Source organism: Thamnophis sirtalis, unplaced genomic scaffold (genome assembly GCF_051295495.1).
Source record: "Thamnophis sirtalis isolate CommonGarterSnake01/CBP01778 unplaced genomic scaffold, rThaSir2_p1.2 scaffold_4, whole genome shotgun sequence".
Classification (NCBI taxonomy): domain Eukaryota; kingdom Metazoa; phylum Chordata; class Lepidosauria; order Squamata; family Natricidae; genus Thamnophis; species Thamnophis sirtalis.
In genome coordinates, this window is record NW_028261384.1 from 59,960,518 (window position 1) to 59,980,366 (window position 19,849).

Below are 19,849 nucleotides of genomic sequence, written 5' to 3' on the forward strand. Positions count from 1 at the left end.
GCAATATAAAACAAAAACAGTATGTGAATAAAAAACAGTAAAAACACAACTTTCATTCAACATTCAACACTCGGGCGGGGTGAATTAGAAACTTATCCCCAGGCCTGACGGAATAGCCAGGTCTTGAGGGCTGCACGGAAGGTCTGGATGGTGGTGAGGGTGCGAATCTCAACGGGGAGGTCGTTCCACAGGGTCGGAGCTGCTACTGAAAAGGCTCTCCTCCGCGTAGTCGCCAGTCGGCATTGACTGGCAGATGGGATTCGGAGGAGGCCCAATCTGTGTGATCTAATTGGTCGGAGGGAGGTAATCGGCAGGAGGCGGTCTCTCAAGTACCCAGATCCACTACCATGGGGATCTAGGGGATTTCAACGCTATAGCAGATGGTAAGATGGACTATAAGGGTACACACAAGAAAAGTACAAGAAGGAAGCTACCATCTGCCTATGTAAATATGGTGAAGGAATTAGATCTTTATGATGTCTGGCGAACAATGAATGACAAGATGCAACAGTACACGTTTTACTCCCATCCACATAATTCATGGTCCCGTATCGACATGGTTTGGTCAAACTCGGAACTACTCATGGATACTGTAAATATTGAAATAACAACGAACAAGTGGGCCGACCATCACCCAGTCTTATGGCAATGGAAAGGGAAGGCAAGGATAAAAGCTAGGTGGACATTAAACCAGAACATACTACAAGAGAAACAATTTGTACAACAAATAGAAAAGGAATTGGGCTACTTCTTTAAAGAAAACTGTAAAGAGCAGACCTCAATACAAAATGTTTGGGACACGATGAAGGCAGTTGTGAGGGGAACATCAATAGCCTATATAATAAGAAGAAACAAAGTATACAGGGGAAAACTTAATACACTGAACAAAGAATTAAGAGAGACGGAACTGCTGACCCAGAAAGAGCCAGAAAACAGTAGACACAGGGAAAAAGGAGAGTTAATTAAACACCAAATAAATTTGATCTCTCAAGAGGAAATAGCACAAAACATTAAGAGAATGAAGCAGAATTATTTTGAACATGCAAATAAAACTGGGAGATGGTTGGCCCACAAAATAAGAAAGGAGAAGGTCAAAAGAATTATTAAACAATTGTGTGACGAGGAGGGGAATTTGAAACAAGAAATAGGAGAAAAGAAAAAGATAGTACAGTACTATTATAGGAAACTATATAAACAAGACGAAATTAATGAACAAGACATTAGAAAATACCTTATAAAGCAGAAACTTCCAGTCTTGTCGGAGGAGATGAGAGAGATGCTCGATAAAGAAATTACACAAGAAGAACTGAAAAAGGCGATTCAAAAACAAAAAAACAATAAAACACCTGGGCCGGATGGGCTTCCGTCGGAAATATATAAAAAACTTCAAAATACCATGGAAGACAAATTATTAGAACTATGTAATGAGGCACTACAAAATGGTAGGGTCCCAAAATCATGGGGGGAAGCTTACATCACCCTAATACCAAAGGAAGAGGTGGACAGTAGCAAGGTCTCTCAGACCAATTAGATCGCACAGGTTGGGTCTCTTCCGGATTCCATCTGCCAGCCAATGTCGGCTGGCGACTACCCGGGGGAGGGCCTTCTCTGTTGCAGCTCCGGCCCTCTGGAACGAGCTCCCTGTTGAGATCCGGATCCTTACTACCCTCCTGGCCTTCCGCAAAGCCACCAAGTCCTGGCTGTTCCAGCAGGCTGGGGGGACCTGAGAAGCATTTACCTCCACAGAAATTGTGAATGTTGGTTTTGTTTTTAATATGTTGTCTTTGTCTCGTTCCCCCCTTTCCCTTGTCTTTTGTGAGCCGCCCGGAGTCCTCCGGGAGTGGGTGGCATACAAGACAAACAAACAAACAAACAAATAAACAAACAAACAAACAAACAAACAAATAAATAAATAAATAAATATGCCAACCCGCAAACAGCTCAAATCATAGTCAACGGAAGTTTAACAGACCCTTTTCAAATTGGAAAAGGTACAAGACAGGGCTGTCCTTTGTCCCCACTATTGTTCATTATAACTTTGGAAGTATTGTTGAATAAAATACGGGGCTTGGATGGTCTAAAAGGGATCAAGATTAGGCAGCAAGAATACAGAGTCCGCGCTTTTGCGGATGATTTGGTCATAATATTGGAACAACCGCAGGAATCAAGTATGGTTTTAATGAATACGATTAATCAATATGGTCAAGTGTCTGGTTTTAAAATAAATTTAGGAAAAACCAAAATATTAGCTATAAATATGAATACTAAACAAAAGGAAGAACTAGGAGGGATGCTAGGATGTGAGGTAGTCAAAAAAGTCAAATATCTTGGAGTCAATATTTTAGCCTCAAACGGGAAATTATATAAGCACCATTACTTTGGTGGAGTATACAGATAGAGATGAAAAAATGGGAGAAATTGCACTTATCTTTGCTAGGTAGGATAGCGGCAGTGAAAATGAGCATTTTACCAAAAATTTTATTTCTTTTTCAAATGTTACCTATACTTAAAAAAGATGCGAATCTTTTAGAATGGCAGAAGGGTATCAACAAATTTGTATGGGCCAGAAAAAAGCCAAGGGTAAAGATGAAAATAATGCAAGATGTACGTGAGAGAGGAGGCTTGAAATTACCTAACTTAAAATTATATTATGATGCAGTGGCGCTATCCGCAATTAGTGATTGGACCCATTTAACCAACGATAGAATACTGAATATCGAGGGACACAACCTGGTATATGGTTGGCATGCTTACTTGTTATCCAACAAAAAATTGGATAAGAATTTTAAAAGTCATATCTTAAGAAATGCTTTACTGCGGGTCTGGAAAAAATATCAATATAAATTAAATGATAAGTTACCCATGTGGGCAATACCTAGACATGCAATTGAAAATATGAATATAGCACAAAAACAGGATAGAACCACCTACAGACAACTTCTCACTTTGGAAAGTGGGGTTCTACCACTAAAATCTTTAGAGGTATTGAAAGAGGAGAAGGTAGTTCAAACATGGTTCCAGTATGGCCAATTACAGGCCAGGTGGAAAATAGACTAAAAAACTGGTTTTATCCAAGTTGAGGATAATTTGTTTAAACAAATAAGAGATCAAAGTTTAATGCATATAAAGAGGATATATAATGTACTAATACAGATGGATTCGGAAACGGAATTGGTTAAAGACTGTATGATAAAGTGGGCTCAGAATATTGAAGAACCAATAATGTTGGACACGTGGGAAAGAATATGGGTAAGAAATGTGAAATTTACACAAGCTCAAAACCTGAGAGAAAATTTTTATAAGATGTTTTATAGATGGCATTTAGATCCTAAAAAGCTGGCTTCTATGTATCCGAATGTACAGCCTAAATGTTGGAGATGTGGTTCTCTCGATGCTACATATTTTCATATATGGTGGACTTGTCAAAAGGTTAAGGCATTTTGGATAAAAATGTGGTGGATCATGCAAAATATCTTTAAAAGAAGGATAAAGTTTACTCCTCAGTTGTTTTTACTAGGTATATGTACTGAGTTTACAGCAGTAGAGACTAACTTGGTTCTGCACTTAATAACAGCAGCAAGACTGTTGGTGGCGCAATACTGGAAGAAGGAAGACTTGCCTACAACTCAAGAATGGACATTGAAAGTTACAAACCTAGCCGAGATGGCTAAAATATCGGCATATCTTAAAGACCATTCAAATGAGAGATATAAATGATACTGTAAAAAATGGATTGACTATACACAAAACAAATACGGGACTAAGAAATTCCAGATAGCCTATGCTTAAGATTAGGAATAATCTAAACTGCTCAAAGTTAGTGCAACAGGAAGAAGCTGAGTTCAACGCAGAGATGTTATTGACTTCTTTTTTTAATTTCCTTTGTCTTAATATATTTTAGACTGTGTTTGTTAAAAATCTATACCGTGTACGGGCTCTGGGAAGTCAGGGGGGGGGAAGGGAGGTGGGGTCTTAGGGGGAGGGGGGAGGGGATATATAGTATGTGTCAGATTTCAAATAACACGATTGCACTTGTATACTGTTGCTCTTTAATTCCAGTGTAAAAATAGGACAAGCTGAATATATTAATAGATAGTAGAAATACACCGAAGGGAGGAGTAGAGGGATAGAAGAAAGAGGGGTAGAGAGGGTGGGAGAGAGGATTGGAGGGTGGGTGAGAAGGAAGGGAGGGAGTGTATCGGGAGAGAGGAGTGGTAGAGGGGGAGGGGAAGTAGGGTAGAGGGGAATGATAGAGGAAGATGGAAAGTTGGAGGGGGGCAAAAGAAAGGGTTGTGGAGGGTCGAAGAGGTACATTGGCTTTCTATTTTGGGGGGTATTATTGACAAGAGGAATGGCTGTGTTTATTGTTTAATGTTATATGGCCCCGGTTGTGCACAGTATATATGTGACTGTACGAAAATGAAAATGGAAAATAAAAACATTAAAAAAAAGGAGATTAAGAAAGTAAACATTGTTACAGAAGAATGCAGCAGGCTAGTCGCCATTTTAAATGCCTCTTTAAATAGCTAGATTAACGGAATAAGATCTTGTAAAAATGAAACTAGGATTTGAATAAACAATTAAAGTTCTCGCATACGAGTTCAGCTCCTGTTAAAATCAAATAGTTCAAGCCTTGTTCTGAGTGGGAGAATGCTTATTTCATGCTGCAAAAGGCAGCTGGAGATCCCCAGCACTGATACAGTTCTGCCTTCGGCTGGCCCCCCTCTCTCCGCAGACACAGAAGCTGCAAAGATCAAAAGGCACTTGCACAGCAGAACTAATCTTCTTCCCTTCTTGCCCGAAGAGTAAGATACCTGTCAGATGTCTGATAGATGATCGTCTAAACAGATAACGCGACCAGGAACTCAGGAGCAGCTATGTTAAGCTGCTTCCATCAGTAAGCCTCGCCCAGGAAGTCAAATAATTAACAATGTTAATCAAGGCAATTGCAGCTTTAGATCAGATCATTTGTATACAGACTCTCTGCAGATCCTGAGAATAAACTTTGCTATAGGATAACAAAGAACAACTATGAATGAATATGATAAGAGCCTATATTAGAACTTTTCTTCTGTTGGTAAGAATGATGAAATATACTTATTTCTCCATTCTTATTTTATTTTTTGAGCGATGGCTAGCAGATTCTTGATGATTTAGTCCCATCTGCATCAATTGGGACCTGGAGAGTGCAGAATCGCTGTGAGGATTATTCTCAGATAAAATCTGGATATAAAATATCACTTCACACTCTAAGACTATGGCTGGACAGGTCTATTGGAAATAATTGGAGGATAGTCTGATGTTATTTGGGAAGAGTTTGAACCTGCTAGCCTTGAAGACATAGTGTCTTTGATGCTGTAGATATGTTCACTGGGTTTTAAATTTATGTCCTTCCTGGTTCATTAAAGCCTCTAGGAGGGACCATGAGGATGGATCTATGTAATGGCTCTTTCTTTATAACAGGAGTTTGTTGTGCTAGCTCTTAAAGAGGCAGTGGCTCATCTTCTTGCCAATAAATCTTCATTGGAACCTTTTAATATGACTAGCTTTCATTCAATCTCCAATCTTCCCTTTTCAGGGAAGATTGAGAAAGTGGTTGCTCTACACTCCAGAAGATCTGGAGGAAATAGACTATCTAGTATGGGTCATTTAACTACTCTCTTTGCACTGGTAGATGAAATCTGGGATAACCAAGAGCCATTACTTGATCATATCATATCATTTCCTTAAACCACTATTGAAATATAAATCAAATACTTAGCAGAAGTATACAAATCAGAAGTAGGGCTGGTTGTTGTTCAACTCCATCAATTGTATTGAAACTACCATCAATTACACTTTACCCCAAAATTAATCCTGACAGGAATCAAAATATTGGCATTGACACCTTTCTCAGGCAAGGATTACTGATATAGGATGTAGGATAAATCAACGTAACCCAAGGATTAATTAGGTAAAGCCCTGTGTTAATGAGAAATGAAGAAAAGGAAGGCAACCCTATCTGGTTAAATATTAAGCAGCATGGTGGTTTTGTTTCCAGCATTTAGTTACACTTTATCTGATTAACCTAGCTAAAGGCATTGAAAAATGAAAAACCAAATATATGAGAAAGTGCTTATATCTGGAGGTTGGGTTTTGTTTTTTAGAGTAATAATTAGTAAGTAATAAATTGAGAAGCAGCTCGTTCAAACTGGTATCATTACAATATAATGCATTTAGATGCATTACTAAAGCTCTATGAATTTTTCATGCTCTCTGTGTTATCTAATTCAAAAAAATTAAAAGAAAAAAAACAGTTTAAACGATATATGATAAAATGAACTAAGAATTGTGATTATAATATACAGATGGATCAATGGGAAAATGTATGGTTTATATTGTATTGCATTATATTAATCTCAGAGAATTTTTTACAAAATAATGTATCATTGGTACCCAATAAAATAATATTAGCACTTAAACTTATATATTGCTTCATAGTGCTTTATAGCCCTCTCTAAGCAATTTACAGAGTCAGCATATTGCCTCCAACAATCTTGGTCCCCATTTTACTGACCTCGGAAGGCTGGAAGGCTGAAAGGCTGAGTCAATCAATATCAAACATCAATATTCAGATGAAACTAGAAATTTTCCTTTCTGTGTTAATGATAAAAAAACCTGTGGAAGATTATTTCAATAAAAGATCACAGCAGTGAGATTACTATATGGATAGAGATGGAAAGATTCAATGCTACCCACTATGGAACAACATTTGGTGAAGTTGACAGGTTTTCGTGAAATGGATAACTTAACTTATTTGATTAAAGAAAAGACATTGTCTAGATGTATTGCTGACTGGAAACACCTTACAGAATTTTTGTGTAAAATTGAAATAAATGAATTTGTAGCTTATGGTTTGGTTGATTAGATGGGATGGATTATAGAAATAATAGTAATATGATGTAACTTGAGAAAAGAGGTGTAAATATATTTGAATTATAACTACAAAGAAGAAAATTGAAAGCCACTTCCTTATACTTTTTTCTATTATTTATTTTTCACCTTTTGGTTTTTTATTTACTTTTTCTTCCTTACTTTACAGTAATTTGTATTGGCTTTTACCTTCTTTAAATAAAATTTAAAAATTCTATTAAAATTAAATATAAAAAAGAACAAAAGCAGGACATTTGAAAGGAGAACAATCAAACCCCTCCTGCTTTAAATAGATTTAACATTCATAAGGTATTTAACACAATCATAACAATTAAGGAAATAAATTAAGGCTATGTTCTCTCTTTTGTTTAACATTTATATGAATTATTCTTTTAATTATACATACATGTATGTATGTATGTATGTATGTATGTATGTATGTATGTATGTTGTATTTGTGCTGATAAATAAATAAAGGGAGACTAGTATAGATCTATTTCAAGCTATTTAGCTCTCATCAGCTAGCCGTACCCTTACTGGGATTTGAACCTGGGCTGTATTACATATTAGGCAGATGTGTTAACCACTATTTGGGCATAGCAGGGGTTGTGACACTAAATAAATAAATAAATAAATAAATAAATAAATAAATAAATAAATAAATAAATAAATAAATAAATAAATAAATAAATAAATAAATAAATACATACATACATACATACATACATACATACATACATACATACATACATACATACATACATACAGAAGCTAGATATATATGAAACTTGGACAAAAAATGCAAACTCCTTACAATGGAAGCTATGAAAAGGAGCAAGGTTTCAACTACCAATCACACCTGCTATTTTGACACTGTTGTAAGAAAGAGACTGGCTGAGAGAAAGAAAAGGGTCAAATGGGGACTTAGTCTGGAATACCTATGTAGGCACAAGATGGTGAAGTCCAATACCACTTGAATGCCAGTTGAACCATATCTAGTCTTACCCAGGTGAAAACCATCAGTCAAAGATTCCTGTTTATAGTTTGCGCAATAAAAAAGGTAATTGAACTTATTCCATGTGGATGTGGCTTTTCATGACTGACAGTTGCTGACATCACTACCTGAAACCCCTTGAACTGATGTCTTTCAAAAGTCTGAAACCTATATCTAGATAGAATCTGTAGTCAACCCAGCCACCTATCCTGATTGAAAATTTTGATAGTTGAAATACACCATCATATTGGGGAAACTCTTTAAACTGATGAAAGGAAATTAAAAATATTAGTGGCAACCTTTTAAAAATATCTCTGATACCCGCTACAACACGGATGCCAAACTTGCCGTATCCCGTTGCTGTCACATGATGTTTTATGATGTCATGAAACCTTCTCCCTTCACAAAGCTGGGGTGGGGTGGTCTGCCCATGACTCATCTGGCCCACAGGCCACCAGTTTGACATCCCTGCTCTACAACAAAAGCCATGTAGAAAGTTAGACTCATGTTTTTCAAAGAATAAGGCACTGTGTGTGTCTTCATCTAAGTTCTCTCCAAAGGGCTTTCCTTCATGTTTAAATAATGTAGTGCAATACAATGCCAACAGGTGCTTTCTGTATTGAAAACAGATCAGAGCTCAAAGTAGTTGGATGAGATTGAACTGAATTGGTACCATGAATCACTCTTATGCCTGAAGTATGGAAGCTGAAGCAACTGTGCAATTCAAGAATAATGTTAGAAGGAAGTGATAGTTTCAGATTCACAAATAGACTTGATTTATATAATAATAATAATAATAATAATAATAATAATAATAATAATAATAATAATAATAATAATAATAATAATAATAAGCTAAAGAAGGAAACATAAGAAAAGGCATAGTTTTAAGTAGTGGATAAAACTAGTATCTGAAGCAGCTGTTGTTTTTAAAAGGGAACATCCATCATGATAAAGAAGAAAAGTGAATTACAGATCATTATGGAAGATGGTTTGTATGCTCTCCAGTATTTAGCAAATCAGTATGTCTTGTATTTAGCATCTAGTATGTTTGATATCACTACACAGAGAAACTTGATTAAGTGCACATTTTTTTGGAAATATCGGGAAAAAATGGAACATACATTTTAAAATTCAGTTCAGGCCAAATATGACAAGAAAAAGCTACTTTTTTCTCCTAAGAGTAATGTACTATTAAGATGATAACAAATGTGATGCTTGCTTTTGCTTTGCAGTTGGGATGGAGATTGATGGACAAGTGGAGAGTGACACAGAAAGTGAAGGTAAATAAAATATGTATAGCTGAAAGTGTATGATAAGAATTTATTTTCCTGAGAATGCATACAATGCATTTAAATTGCACTCACCTAAGCATTGTTCAAATTACTGGGTGTTTCTACACTTTGATAAAAAACAAAACTGGTCTTTATGTAAAACTTAACTTTTGCTTGTATATTTTGTTAAGGGTTGACACAAAAAATGATCTTAATTTATAAAATTACTGCCTTGAGTAATCTTTTAGTTCAATCATTCAGATTACTAGGGTTCCTGAAATGTAAAATTGTTACAACTCTTTTTGCTTGAACACTGCCCATCAAGGAAATTTGAAAAATTCCTAAGAGTAGCTGATACCAACAGACCTCTGTAACATTTAATTTTCCTCTAAACAAACATTGCAAAAAACCATCTTATAGTTCATCTGATAAACTATAAGATGGAATCAAAAAGTTTGAGATTTTAGCATCCCTTTTCTGCCATCTAGTAGCTATCTGTATTTTTGCAGTTCCCATATGGCAACTTTGACTTTAATCTTTCAGTTTGTGAATTGTTAAATTGATATTAGAAGGAGAAGCAGAAGAACAGAGCTGCAATTTTCAGGAAATTTATGCAATATAATAGCCCATTATATTTTTTACTTTTAGTTATTTTTCTCCAATTTAAAAAGCAAAATGAAATATTATTCTCTCCTAATGCATCAAATATATCACTAATGTATTTCAGGATATCACTCTTAAGTCATTATCAATGCTTAAAAATCACTATTATATTTATAAATTACACAAAGAGGGGGATGGATTCAGACATATGAGTAATTTGAATTCCATTGATTTCAATAGTTCTGTTCTAAGTAGCAGTAAGCCTAGATTTTGCAGAGGATTTTTAAAAGATTCTAGTCATTATTTTACATTTAAAAAATGCCTGTATTTGTCTAGTGAAAGACAATATTCTCAATAACTTCAACTCTTCAGGTTTTTTTAAAATAAAACACTTTTTAAAACACAGATTATGAGTATGACGAAGAAGAGGAGGAAGAAAAAGTAGCCCCCAAAAAGAATATAAAGGAAATTGCCAAGGAAAACAGAAAAGATATTTATCAGAAAGAGACTGATGATGAAAATGAAGAGCTAGAAGTATCAAGGAGGAAGAAATCAAATAAAAAGAAAAAACAGAAAGCATATAATTATGACAAAGAAAACAGAGAGGAGGTAACAGTAAAAGGGAAGGAAAAGGAAGACAAAAAGCAAAAAGAGATTGAAAACAAGAAAACAAAAGGAAAAGACAAGAAAAAGAAAGAAAATACAGGTGAAAGGTATGACATTTTCATTTTTCCAGATCAAAAATCCAAAGATTTATTCTTAATAGTTAGTATTTTATATGTGAATACAATGGGAAAGCAATATATTTCTTATTCATTTCACTGATTGACAAATTACTGGTTTCTAAATTTGCCATCAAAATGAATCAAAATACTATGCAATGAGACTCGATGAAAGACATGTAATTATGTTCTGTGCTTGAGCAATCTGGTACAAATCAAGCAGCTCATCTGAGAGTTGTCAGATAATTTCTGTCCCCCCCCCACCACCAGAGTAGATCTCTGAAACTTGAAACAATTTGTGGAATTCTAGACTACATCAAATCACCATGGGCCTGCATTAACACAGCTTTAATCTCAGAAACTCGTGTTTAGGCATAACTTGAAAATTCTGTGCTATAACTTTCATGGAGCCCCATTTGTGCATTCTAGGTTTAGGTTTTTTTTTAGGTTTTAATTTTATTTGTATGCCGCCCTTTTCCCTGAAGGGACTCAGGGAGGCTCACAACTCAAAAAGGGAGGGGAAAATACAAACAGAGGAACAAGAACACAAAAACCATACATAGTTAAAAACACAACAATCGTACCATTCAAAATGGGGCAGCGAGTCTTTAGCCCGAGGCCTGTCGGAACAGCCAGGTTTTAAGGGCTATGTGGAAGGCCTGGAGGGTGGTGAGGGTACGAATCTCCACGGGGAGTTCGTTCCAGAGGGTCGGAGCAGCCACAGAGAAGGCTCTCCTCCGGGTAGTCGCCAGTCGACACTGGCCGGCTGATGGAATTCGGAGGAGGCCTAGTCTGCGGGATCTAATTGGTCTAGTGGAGGTAATTGGCAGTAGGCGGTCTCTCAAGTACCCAGGTCCAATACCATGAAGGGCTTTATAGGCGACGACTAGCACCTTGAAGCGTACCCGGAGACCAACAGGCAGCCAGTGCAGCTTGCGGAGGATAGGTGTTACATGGGTGAACCGAGGTGCACCCACGATCGCTCGTGCGGCTGCATTCTGGACAAGCTGAAGTCGCCGAATACTCCTCAAGGGCTGCCCCATGTAGAGCACGTTGCAGTAATCCAGTCTAGAGGTCACAAGGGCACGAGTGACTGTTGTGAGAGCCTCCCGGTTCAGGTAGGGATGCAACTGGGGCACCAGGCGAACCTGGGCAAATGCCCCCCTGGTCACAGCTGACAAATGGTGTTCAAAAGTCAGCTGTGGGTCCAGGAGGACTCCCAAGTTGCGAACCCTGTCTGAGGGGCATACTGTTTGACCCCCCAGCCTGAGAGGTGGAACACTTGGCCAATTAGTAGGAGGGAAGCACAGCAGCCACTCGGTCTTACCTGGATTGAGTACAAGCTTGTTAACCCCCATCCAGTCCCTAACAGCCTCGAGGCCCTGGCACATCACGTCAATCGCTTCATTGAGTTGGCACGGGGCGGACAGATACAACTGTGTATCGTCCGCATACTGGTGGTATTTTATCCCGTGCCGTCGAATGATCTCGCCCAGCGGTTTCATGTAGATATTAAAGAGGAGGGGGGACAGGATCGAACCCTGCGGCACGCCATACGTTAGGGGCCTAGGGGTCGATCTCTGCCCTCCGACCAACACCGACTGCGACATGTCCGAGAGGTAAGAGGAGAACCACTGTAAGACAATGCCTCCCACCCCCACCTCCCGCAGTCGTCGCAGAAGGATACCATGGTCGATGGTATCAAAAGCCGCAGAGAGGTCAAGGAGCACCAGGATGGAGGCATGACCTCCATCCCTGGCTCTCCAGAGATCATCGATCAATGCGACCAAAGCGGTTTCCGTGCTGTAGCCAGGCCTGAAACCCGACTGGAAGGGATCTAGATAATTGGTTTCCTCCAAGGACCGCTGGAGCTGAAAGGCTACCACCTTCTCAACAACCTTCCCCACAAAGGGGAGGTTGGAGACTGGACGATAGTTGTTTAGGATGGCTGGATCCAAAGATGGCTTCTTCAGGAGGGGTCTCACCACCGCCGCCTTTAATGTGGGGGAAAGACCCCCTCCCGAAGGGAGGTGGCAACAACCGCCTGGATCCAGCCCCGTGTCACCTCCCTGCTGTTAACAACCAGCCAGGAGGGGCACAGGTCCAGTACACATGTGGAAGCACTTACAGCTCTCATGGCCTTGTCCACGTCCTCAGGGGTAACAGCTTGAAAATCAATCCAGTGATGTCCTACCAGATTATCCCCTGGTGCCTCAGCTGGTTCTGCAAGATTGGAGTCCAGGTCCGCCTGAAGCCGAGCAACTTTATCCACGAGGAATTGGACGTAGTCCTCAGCTCTGCCTTGCAAAGGATCGCTCGTGTCCCTCCTATTTAGGAGGGAACGGGTTATCCTGAACAAGGCGGCTGGGCGCGACTCAGCGGAAGCAATCAGAGAGGCAATGTATGTTCTTTTTGTCGTCCTCATTGCCCAGATGTAAACTCTGATGCTGGATGTTAAAAGTGCTCGGTCTGACTTGGATTACTGGATCTCCATCGTTGCTCTAGGCGTCTCTTTCGGCGCTTCATCTCCTGGAGTTCCTCAGTAAACCAAGGGGCCCTCCTGGATCCACTGCCTCGGATCGGCCGTAAAGGCGCAATCCGGTTAAGAGCCCCTGTTGCTGCTGAATTCCAGGCAGCAACCAGAGTCTTCGCCGGACTGTGGGCGAGAGTATCAGGAATAACCCAAGCTCCGTCTGAAAGCCCAACGGGTCCATAAGTCGCCTGGGGTGGAACCACCTAATTGGTTCCTCCTCCCTACAGTGGGGGTTTGGTCTCCGAAAGTCAAGCCTCAGTAGGTAGTGATCCGACCATGACAGGGGTAAGATCTCACTACCCCTCAGACCAAGATCACAACTCCACTGCTCCGAGAGAAATACGAGGTCGAGCATGTGACCTGCCGAGTGAGTTGGGCCCCAAATTACTTGGGTCAAGCCCATGGCTGTCATGGAAGCCATGAACTCCTGCATTCCATCAGAGTGTTCACCGAGCGAAGGCAAGTTGAAATCCCCCAGAACCATAAGCCTGGGAAACTCAATTGCCAGCTCGGCTACCGACTCGAGGAGCGAGGGGAGGGCTGCTGCAACGCTGTTGGGAGGCAGGTACATTAACAGCAGGTCCACTTGACCCTTGAGGTCCAACTTCACCAGCAAGGACTCACACCCGACAAGCTCCGGAGCAGGGATCCTACGAGGTACTAGAGACTCTCGGATAACAATAGCCACACCTCCACCCCTTCCCTGGGATCACGGCTGATGTAGCACCTGAAAACCCTCTGGGCACATCTCTACGAGGGGGACTCCTCCCTCCGGGCCCAGCCATTTCAGTAATACATGCCAGGTCTGCCCTCTCGTCTAAAATTAAGTCCTGGACGAGGGCAGCCTTGTGAACTACAGACCTGGCATTTAACGACAGCAGCCTGAAACCAGGGTCCTGATTACTCGTGCCATCTGGCCTTGGAGTGGGACTCATAGGGCCGGAAGGAGGGATCTCTGTAATGTAGCGAGCCCTCCTTCCCCGGTAATGGCCAGCCCTAAAGTCCCCGCCATATCTGCCCCTCCCTGTTAAGACCGTAATTCTGACCAATGTTCTCTCTCATAAATATTGTTGGGTTTTAGCAAGAGTATTCAGATATTCCAATCAGTGGTGGGATTCAGCTGGTTTGTTCATTTCGGCAAACTGGCTGAAACCCCCCCCCTCCCCAGCCACTCTTCCCCTCATCTGACCTCTCCTCGCTGGACTGCTCAATTCATATTTTGGGTGAGAGTAAGGGACTATTGACAACCTGCATCCCTTCCCTCCTTATGTTGCACCTGTAAACCCTGAGATTGGGCAAACTGTGGCAAAATTAATTTTTCATAGTTTTCTCTAGGGAGGTTTCTATTCTCACTGCTTCAGGGCTGACACAGCCAGGAGTGAAGGGGCCAGGGAGGGGTTGTAAAGATAGCTGGGGTATTGTAGTCTAAATAAAATTCTTTCCCCTGAGAATCAAGGACATAGGTGCAGGTGTTCAAAAGGTGAGACTAAGGTCACCTAGCAACTAGACTGTTTGAATCATGTGACTGGAGAAGTGACTCTAGGGGGAAGTGACAAATTTTTATTTTTATTTGGGTGTAAACCAGTGAGAACGTAGAGCCAGTTTTCTACCAAGAACCTGCCATTTTGATATGTTCCAATAAAAGTTTCTTTGAGGAATTTGCCTGCTTCGGAATTCTTATTGAATGGATGTATTACTTGAAACCTTGACATTAAACCAGTTCTCTAAACTCTAAGGCTCCAAACCAGAGTTGCTGTCTGGGGTCCTGAGCTTTGGCTGCTTACCTGGTCTATCCAGGCAGCAGGAAAGACTCGGAAGATAGAGGAAGAAATTGGAGAAGTGCCAAGTGGAGCCTGTGGAGGAATTGAGGAGAGCCTGACATTCCCCTCGATGCCTGAGCGAGTCGTGGTGGCCATGGCTGAAGTCAAACACCAACTAGTGGCCCAGGCAAAGGAAATATTCTAACCACCGCTTTCTGAAGAGCTTTATCGAGCAGAGGATGACCTGGAGTCCAAACTAGCTCTCAGGGTCAGATGTGGAAGAGACAGATCCATGAGAAAAGCAAGAATGACAATCCTGGAGTGGAGATCTATGGGACCCCTGTATTCAAATGAGTCAGGGGAATGGAAGTACCAGGCTCACAGGCAAACCCTAGAGGGGCTGCCCGAAAGATTCAAGCAGGTGCATCTCAGCAGCATTGGCCAGCAGCAGCATACTGGTCACCCAGTAGTTATCCTGGACCAACTGAATTTCACATTTCCCATGTAATGGGACCAATCTACTCAGGGCACTACATATGGTACAACTCAGGATGCAACTGAGTCTACCCAGAATGGACCGGTCAATTCTTCCAGCAACCTGAGCTATCAGCCCTCTGGAGCCACTATCAGTTTGGTCGAGTCCACCCAGGAGCAGAAGACCAGCCAGCCTGATAGGTCAGCCATAACTGCTGCCAGCAGGGGAAGTGTCCCCCAGTTTTGGGCATATTACCCTGGACAGGGCTGAGTCCAGGTCCAGGCCCAGTGGATCTCAGCCCCATTGGTTGCATCACAACTGTTGACTATGCCGCAGCCACAGGCAATGTCACAACTACCACCACCGCGATGTGTGAGCAGTGTTTGATGGGACTCCAGACAAATTGGCTTTCTTCCTAAACCAATCATGGGTACACATCAATTGCTATGGGGAAAGCTACCAAGAAAATGTCTTCATCCTCACTGACAACCTGGAGGGGAAAGTGTTGGAATGGGTGACTTAGCTTCATGATGAGGGGGCTCCTGAGCTATAAAATGTTGGTGACTTCCTGCAGGAATTAAGGAGTTAATTCAGGAACATATCCCATGAGCAAGAGGCAGAGAAAAAAAATCAAGAAAATCAGAGACAGAAGCCACTGGCTAAGGAGTCCAGGGATTCTGAAGAGCTGCGAGGAGACAGAAGATGAGACAGGCCCAGAACTCATGCTAATCCATTACTTTAAAGAAGGTCTGGAGAAGGAACTGCTCCAACTCTGCCTTTGCCAGGGAGTCCCAGATCGCATCCATGACTGGTATCGGACAGCTGTGGCTATGAACTTAGAACTATGGTGGCATCAGAAGGAGAACCCAGAGAAGAAGCCTAAGAGACAACTGAGACAGCAACTGAGCAAGCCAGCCCTTGCCTGGCAGAGGAGCCACATAGAGGGGCATCCACGATGCTCTGGTGTGGTGTGGACAACAATGCCACTGAGCATCTGAGCGTCTGACCCAAACCCCCCCCCCCCATGCTGTGAGTGAAAGGCCAAACCTATTCCTCAAAGTTAAAAAGACCACAGCAGAAACAGAAGAAAAGGGGAAGATCACCCAGAAAGTCATTGAGGTCTCTTCCTCCCCCCCAAGAAGGGGAAGAGAGAACTCCAGCTCCTGAGGTCCTACCACTGATGAGCAGTGACAGCACTGATAATAGTGAGAAAGACCCAATAGTAAGTGAAGCCATCAGTTCTTTCACACTTAAGTCAAAATTGGTGGTGCCAGACATGAGATACCAAGAGGAGGTAGAGACCATCATACACACTGGCAGTACCTGCTGCCTCATCAGCCCTTCCACAGTAACGTAGCTAGCTAGTTTTCTAACTAATCTAGAAAACCCCATATGATTTCAGCAGGACGATGGGTCACTAATAGGGGGGTGCCCAGCTACTCATGTCACTGAACCTATCAAACTAGAGATGGGCTGCCACTGGAAACTAATCGAGTTCATAGTGGTGCAAAAAATGACCGAGTCCATTACACTGAGGCTGGTCTGGCTAGACAAATGGGTTCCAACAATCATCTGGGAAGGGGGTTACTGAAAATTGAAATTGGTGCTGGATCTAGAGCTATCCCCAACCTCAACTGAAAGGGAAGCCTGCCAGCAGCTGAACAACACTAACCAAAAAGAGAAGGTTACTGCAATGGCAGAGCTGCCCCCAGGAGGCTCCAGATCCCAAAAGAATATCAGGACTTAGCCGAGGTGTTCAGTGAAAAGGAATGCAATACTCTACACACACACACATCGACCTACAGAATGTATAGAGTTCGTGCCGGGAGCTAAACTACCAAAACCAAAAAATGTATTCTATGACTCCCTAGGAGATGAAAGAACTAAGAGACTATATTGATGCCAACCTAGCCCTGGGTTTCATACAACCAGCAAATCTAGAGTGGCCGCCCCTATCTTGTTTAATGAAAAGAAAGACAAGTTTATGAGGCTCTGCATGGACTTTAGAGGAATAAATGCAGTATGTGTGGAACACCTACCTGCTGCAACTAATGAAATACATGCTGTCCCACTTGGCCAAGGGGAAGGTGTTCACCAAACTGGCCTGCAGGAGGCATACTACCAAGTCCAAATTAGAGAAGGAGATGAATGGAAAACCACTTTCAACTGCCCACTGGGCAGCTTCCAATTTAAAGTAATGCCCTTTGGGTTACAAGGGCCCCTGCTGTCTTCATGCAGTTGATCAATGAAGTGCTGCATGTGCAAGGGAGTCCTCATCTGTTTGGATGACATTCTCATATTCAGTGAAACAATGGAGGAACATGTGAAACTAGTGCACCAAGTCCTGAAAAAAATGCTCGCAGTGGAGCTATACATCAAGCTTTTATTGTAGAGCTCCCTGACAGTGGGGGGAAAATGGTCATTGGGACCATGATAGACTTGTTCTCAAAACAAGCCCATTTCATTGTCTGCCTAGGGTCAGCAAAAAAGGTGGCGAAAATATTTATCAAACAGATCTATAGGCTGCATGGGGTACCCCACAGAATCTTATCAGACAGGGGAGTTCAATTCATGGCAAGGTTCTGGAGGGAATTTATAAAGTCCATTGCATCATCACAGGGGCTCAGCTCAGCCTTTCATCTGAGTACGAATGAGGTGGCAGAATGAGCCAATGCAATGATAGAACAATATTTGAGGTGCTATGTAGACTATCAACAATCTGATTGGGCAGAACTACTGCCATTTGCAGAAGTGGCATATAACAATGCAGTACATAGCATGGGACTGCCACCTTTCCAAATCATAACCGGAATGAAATTGTGTCAACATGCCCAAATTACCTAGAGAACCCTCTTCATCCATGTCATTAAATGAATGAATGGAATCCCTAAAAGGATCATGGGAAAATACCAAGCACACTTTGAAGCAAAAACTTATAAAAAATAGGGCGGACAAACAGGCTGACAAACCCCAGTCTCTTCAACCCAAATTCCGGGTCGGAGATAGAGTATACGTATCCACCAAATATCTAAAATTAAAATTAAGTAAATGTAAAGGTTCCCCTTGCACATTCATGCTAGTCATTCCTGGCTCTAGGAGACGGTGCTCATTTCTGTTTCTAAGCTGAAGAGCCAGCAGTGTCTGATGACGATGGTGGTTATGTGACCAGCATGACTAAATGCCAAAGGCGCACAGAACACTGTTACCTTTCCACCAAAGGTGGTCTATATTTTTCTACTTGCATTTTTATTTGCTTTAGAATTGCTAGGTTGGCAGAACTGGGGCAAGTAATGGGAGCTCACTTCAGTACACAGCATTAGGGATTTGAACTACCAAACTGCCAACCTTTCTGATCAACAAGCTCAGTGTCTTAGCCACTGAGCCACTGTGTCTCCCCCCAAAAAATTAAAATTAGTCTCTAGGAAATTGGGCCCGAAGTTTGTAGGGCCATTCCCCATAGTAAAGGTAATTAACCCTGTCACAGTACAATTGAAACTTCCCTGGCTGTTGGGGAAAGTGCATCTGATCTTTCACTGTAGCTTGCTGAAGCCAGCAGCAAGTTTTCAGCTCGGGCAGCCCCAAATTTCACAACAAGTTCACAGACATTTGGGCAGTCCCAAAGCCACTTGTAATTGAAGGGAAAACATGCTATAAAATAAAAGGAATATTAGATTCCAGAGTATACTTTTTCTTTTTACAATTGCAGAATTTAATTTATTAGAAGGGGTACTCTCTATCTGAAACTTCTGGGTGAAAAGTTAGGAGGTAAAAGCAGATAGATTGATTAAGCAATTTCATGATAAGTACCCCCATCAGCCAAAGGGCCCTCCTGGAGGGGGTTAGAGACCTTCCCAACTAATCTCTCTATGACCTCTCTCTCTCTCTCTTGCAGGAAACTTTCTTCAATTGAAGGGAGGAAGCCTGTCAACCCTGAAGTTGGCTGAACTGTGGCCATTTTCTTTTTGGTAGTTTTCTCTAGGGAGGTTTCTCTTCTCACTGCTTTAATGTTGACACAGCCTGGAGTAAAGGGGGCAAGGAGGGAGTGTAGATATAGCTGGGATGTTGTAGCCTAAATAAAATTATTTCCCCTGGGAATTAAAGACATGATGGAGACTGAGCTCACCAAGCAACTAGACTGTATGCAGATTGGATCATGTGACTGGAGACTCTGAAGGGAAGTGACAAAATTTTATTTTTAATTGGGTGTAAAACCAAAGGGAAATTAGAGCCAGTTTTCCACTAAGGACGTGCTAATTTGATATGTACCAATAAAATGTTCTTTGAGAAATTTGCCTGCCTAGTTCTTATTTAATGGGATGTATTATTTGGAACCTTGCCAGCACTCAAGTTAGTTGTCTTCTCACACTTTTCTGTCTTCCCAGACTGAGGCTATTTTTGCATCTTAGCACTCCTCTAACCAGCCCCACTCCCTCCAAGCAAACAATGTCTGCACAGGCAAAACCCCAAGGCAGCTCTAAAGCGCCCGAGTGGAGAAAGCATGGGGAGAGAGCATCTTGGCAACTGGACTCAGGGGAGCTCAGGGCCTTGTCGCGAAAAGTCCCATGCTCCTGGGAAG

At 41.6% G+C, this 19,849-nt stretch overlaps 1 protein-coding gene across 1 annotated transcript in view; it reads left to right on the forward strand.

The window, feature by feature from the left end:
* The window catches only part of LOC106540478 (transmembrane channel-like protein 2), a 183,170-nt gene that overhangs the window by 20,415 nt on the left and 142,906 nt on the right, over nucleotides 1-19,849 (forward strand). Inside the window, exons 4-5 of the mRNA XM_087714395.1 lie at nucleotides 9,142-9,189; nucleotides 10,190-10,392. Coding sequence (XP_087570521.1) covers nucleotides 9,142-9,189; nucleotides 10,190-10,392 — 251 coding nt within the window. The remainder of the gene's footprint in view (nucleotides 1-9,141; nucleotides 9,190-10,189; nucleotides 10,393-19,849) is intronic.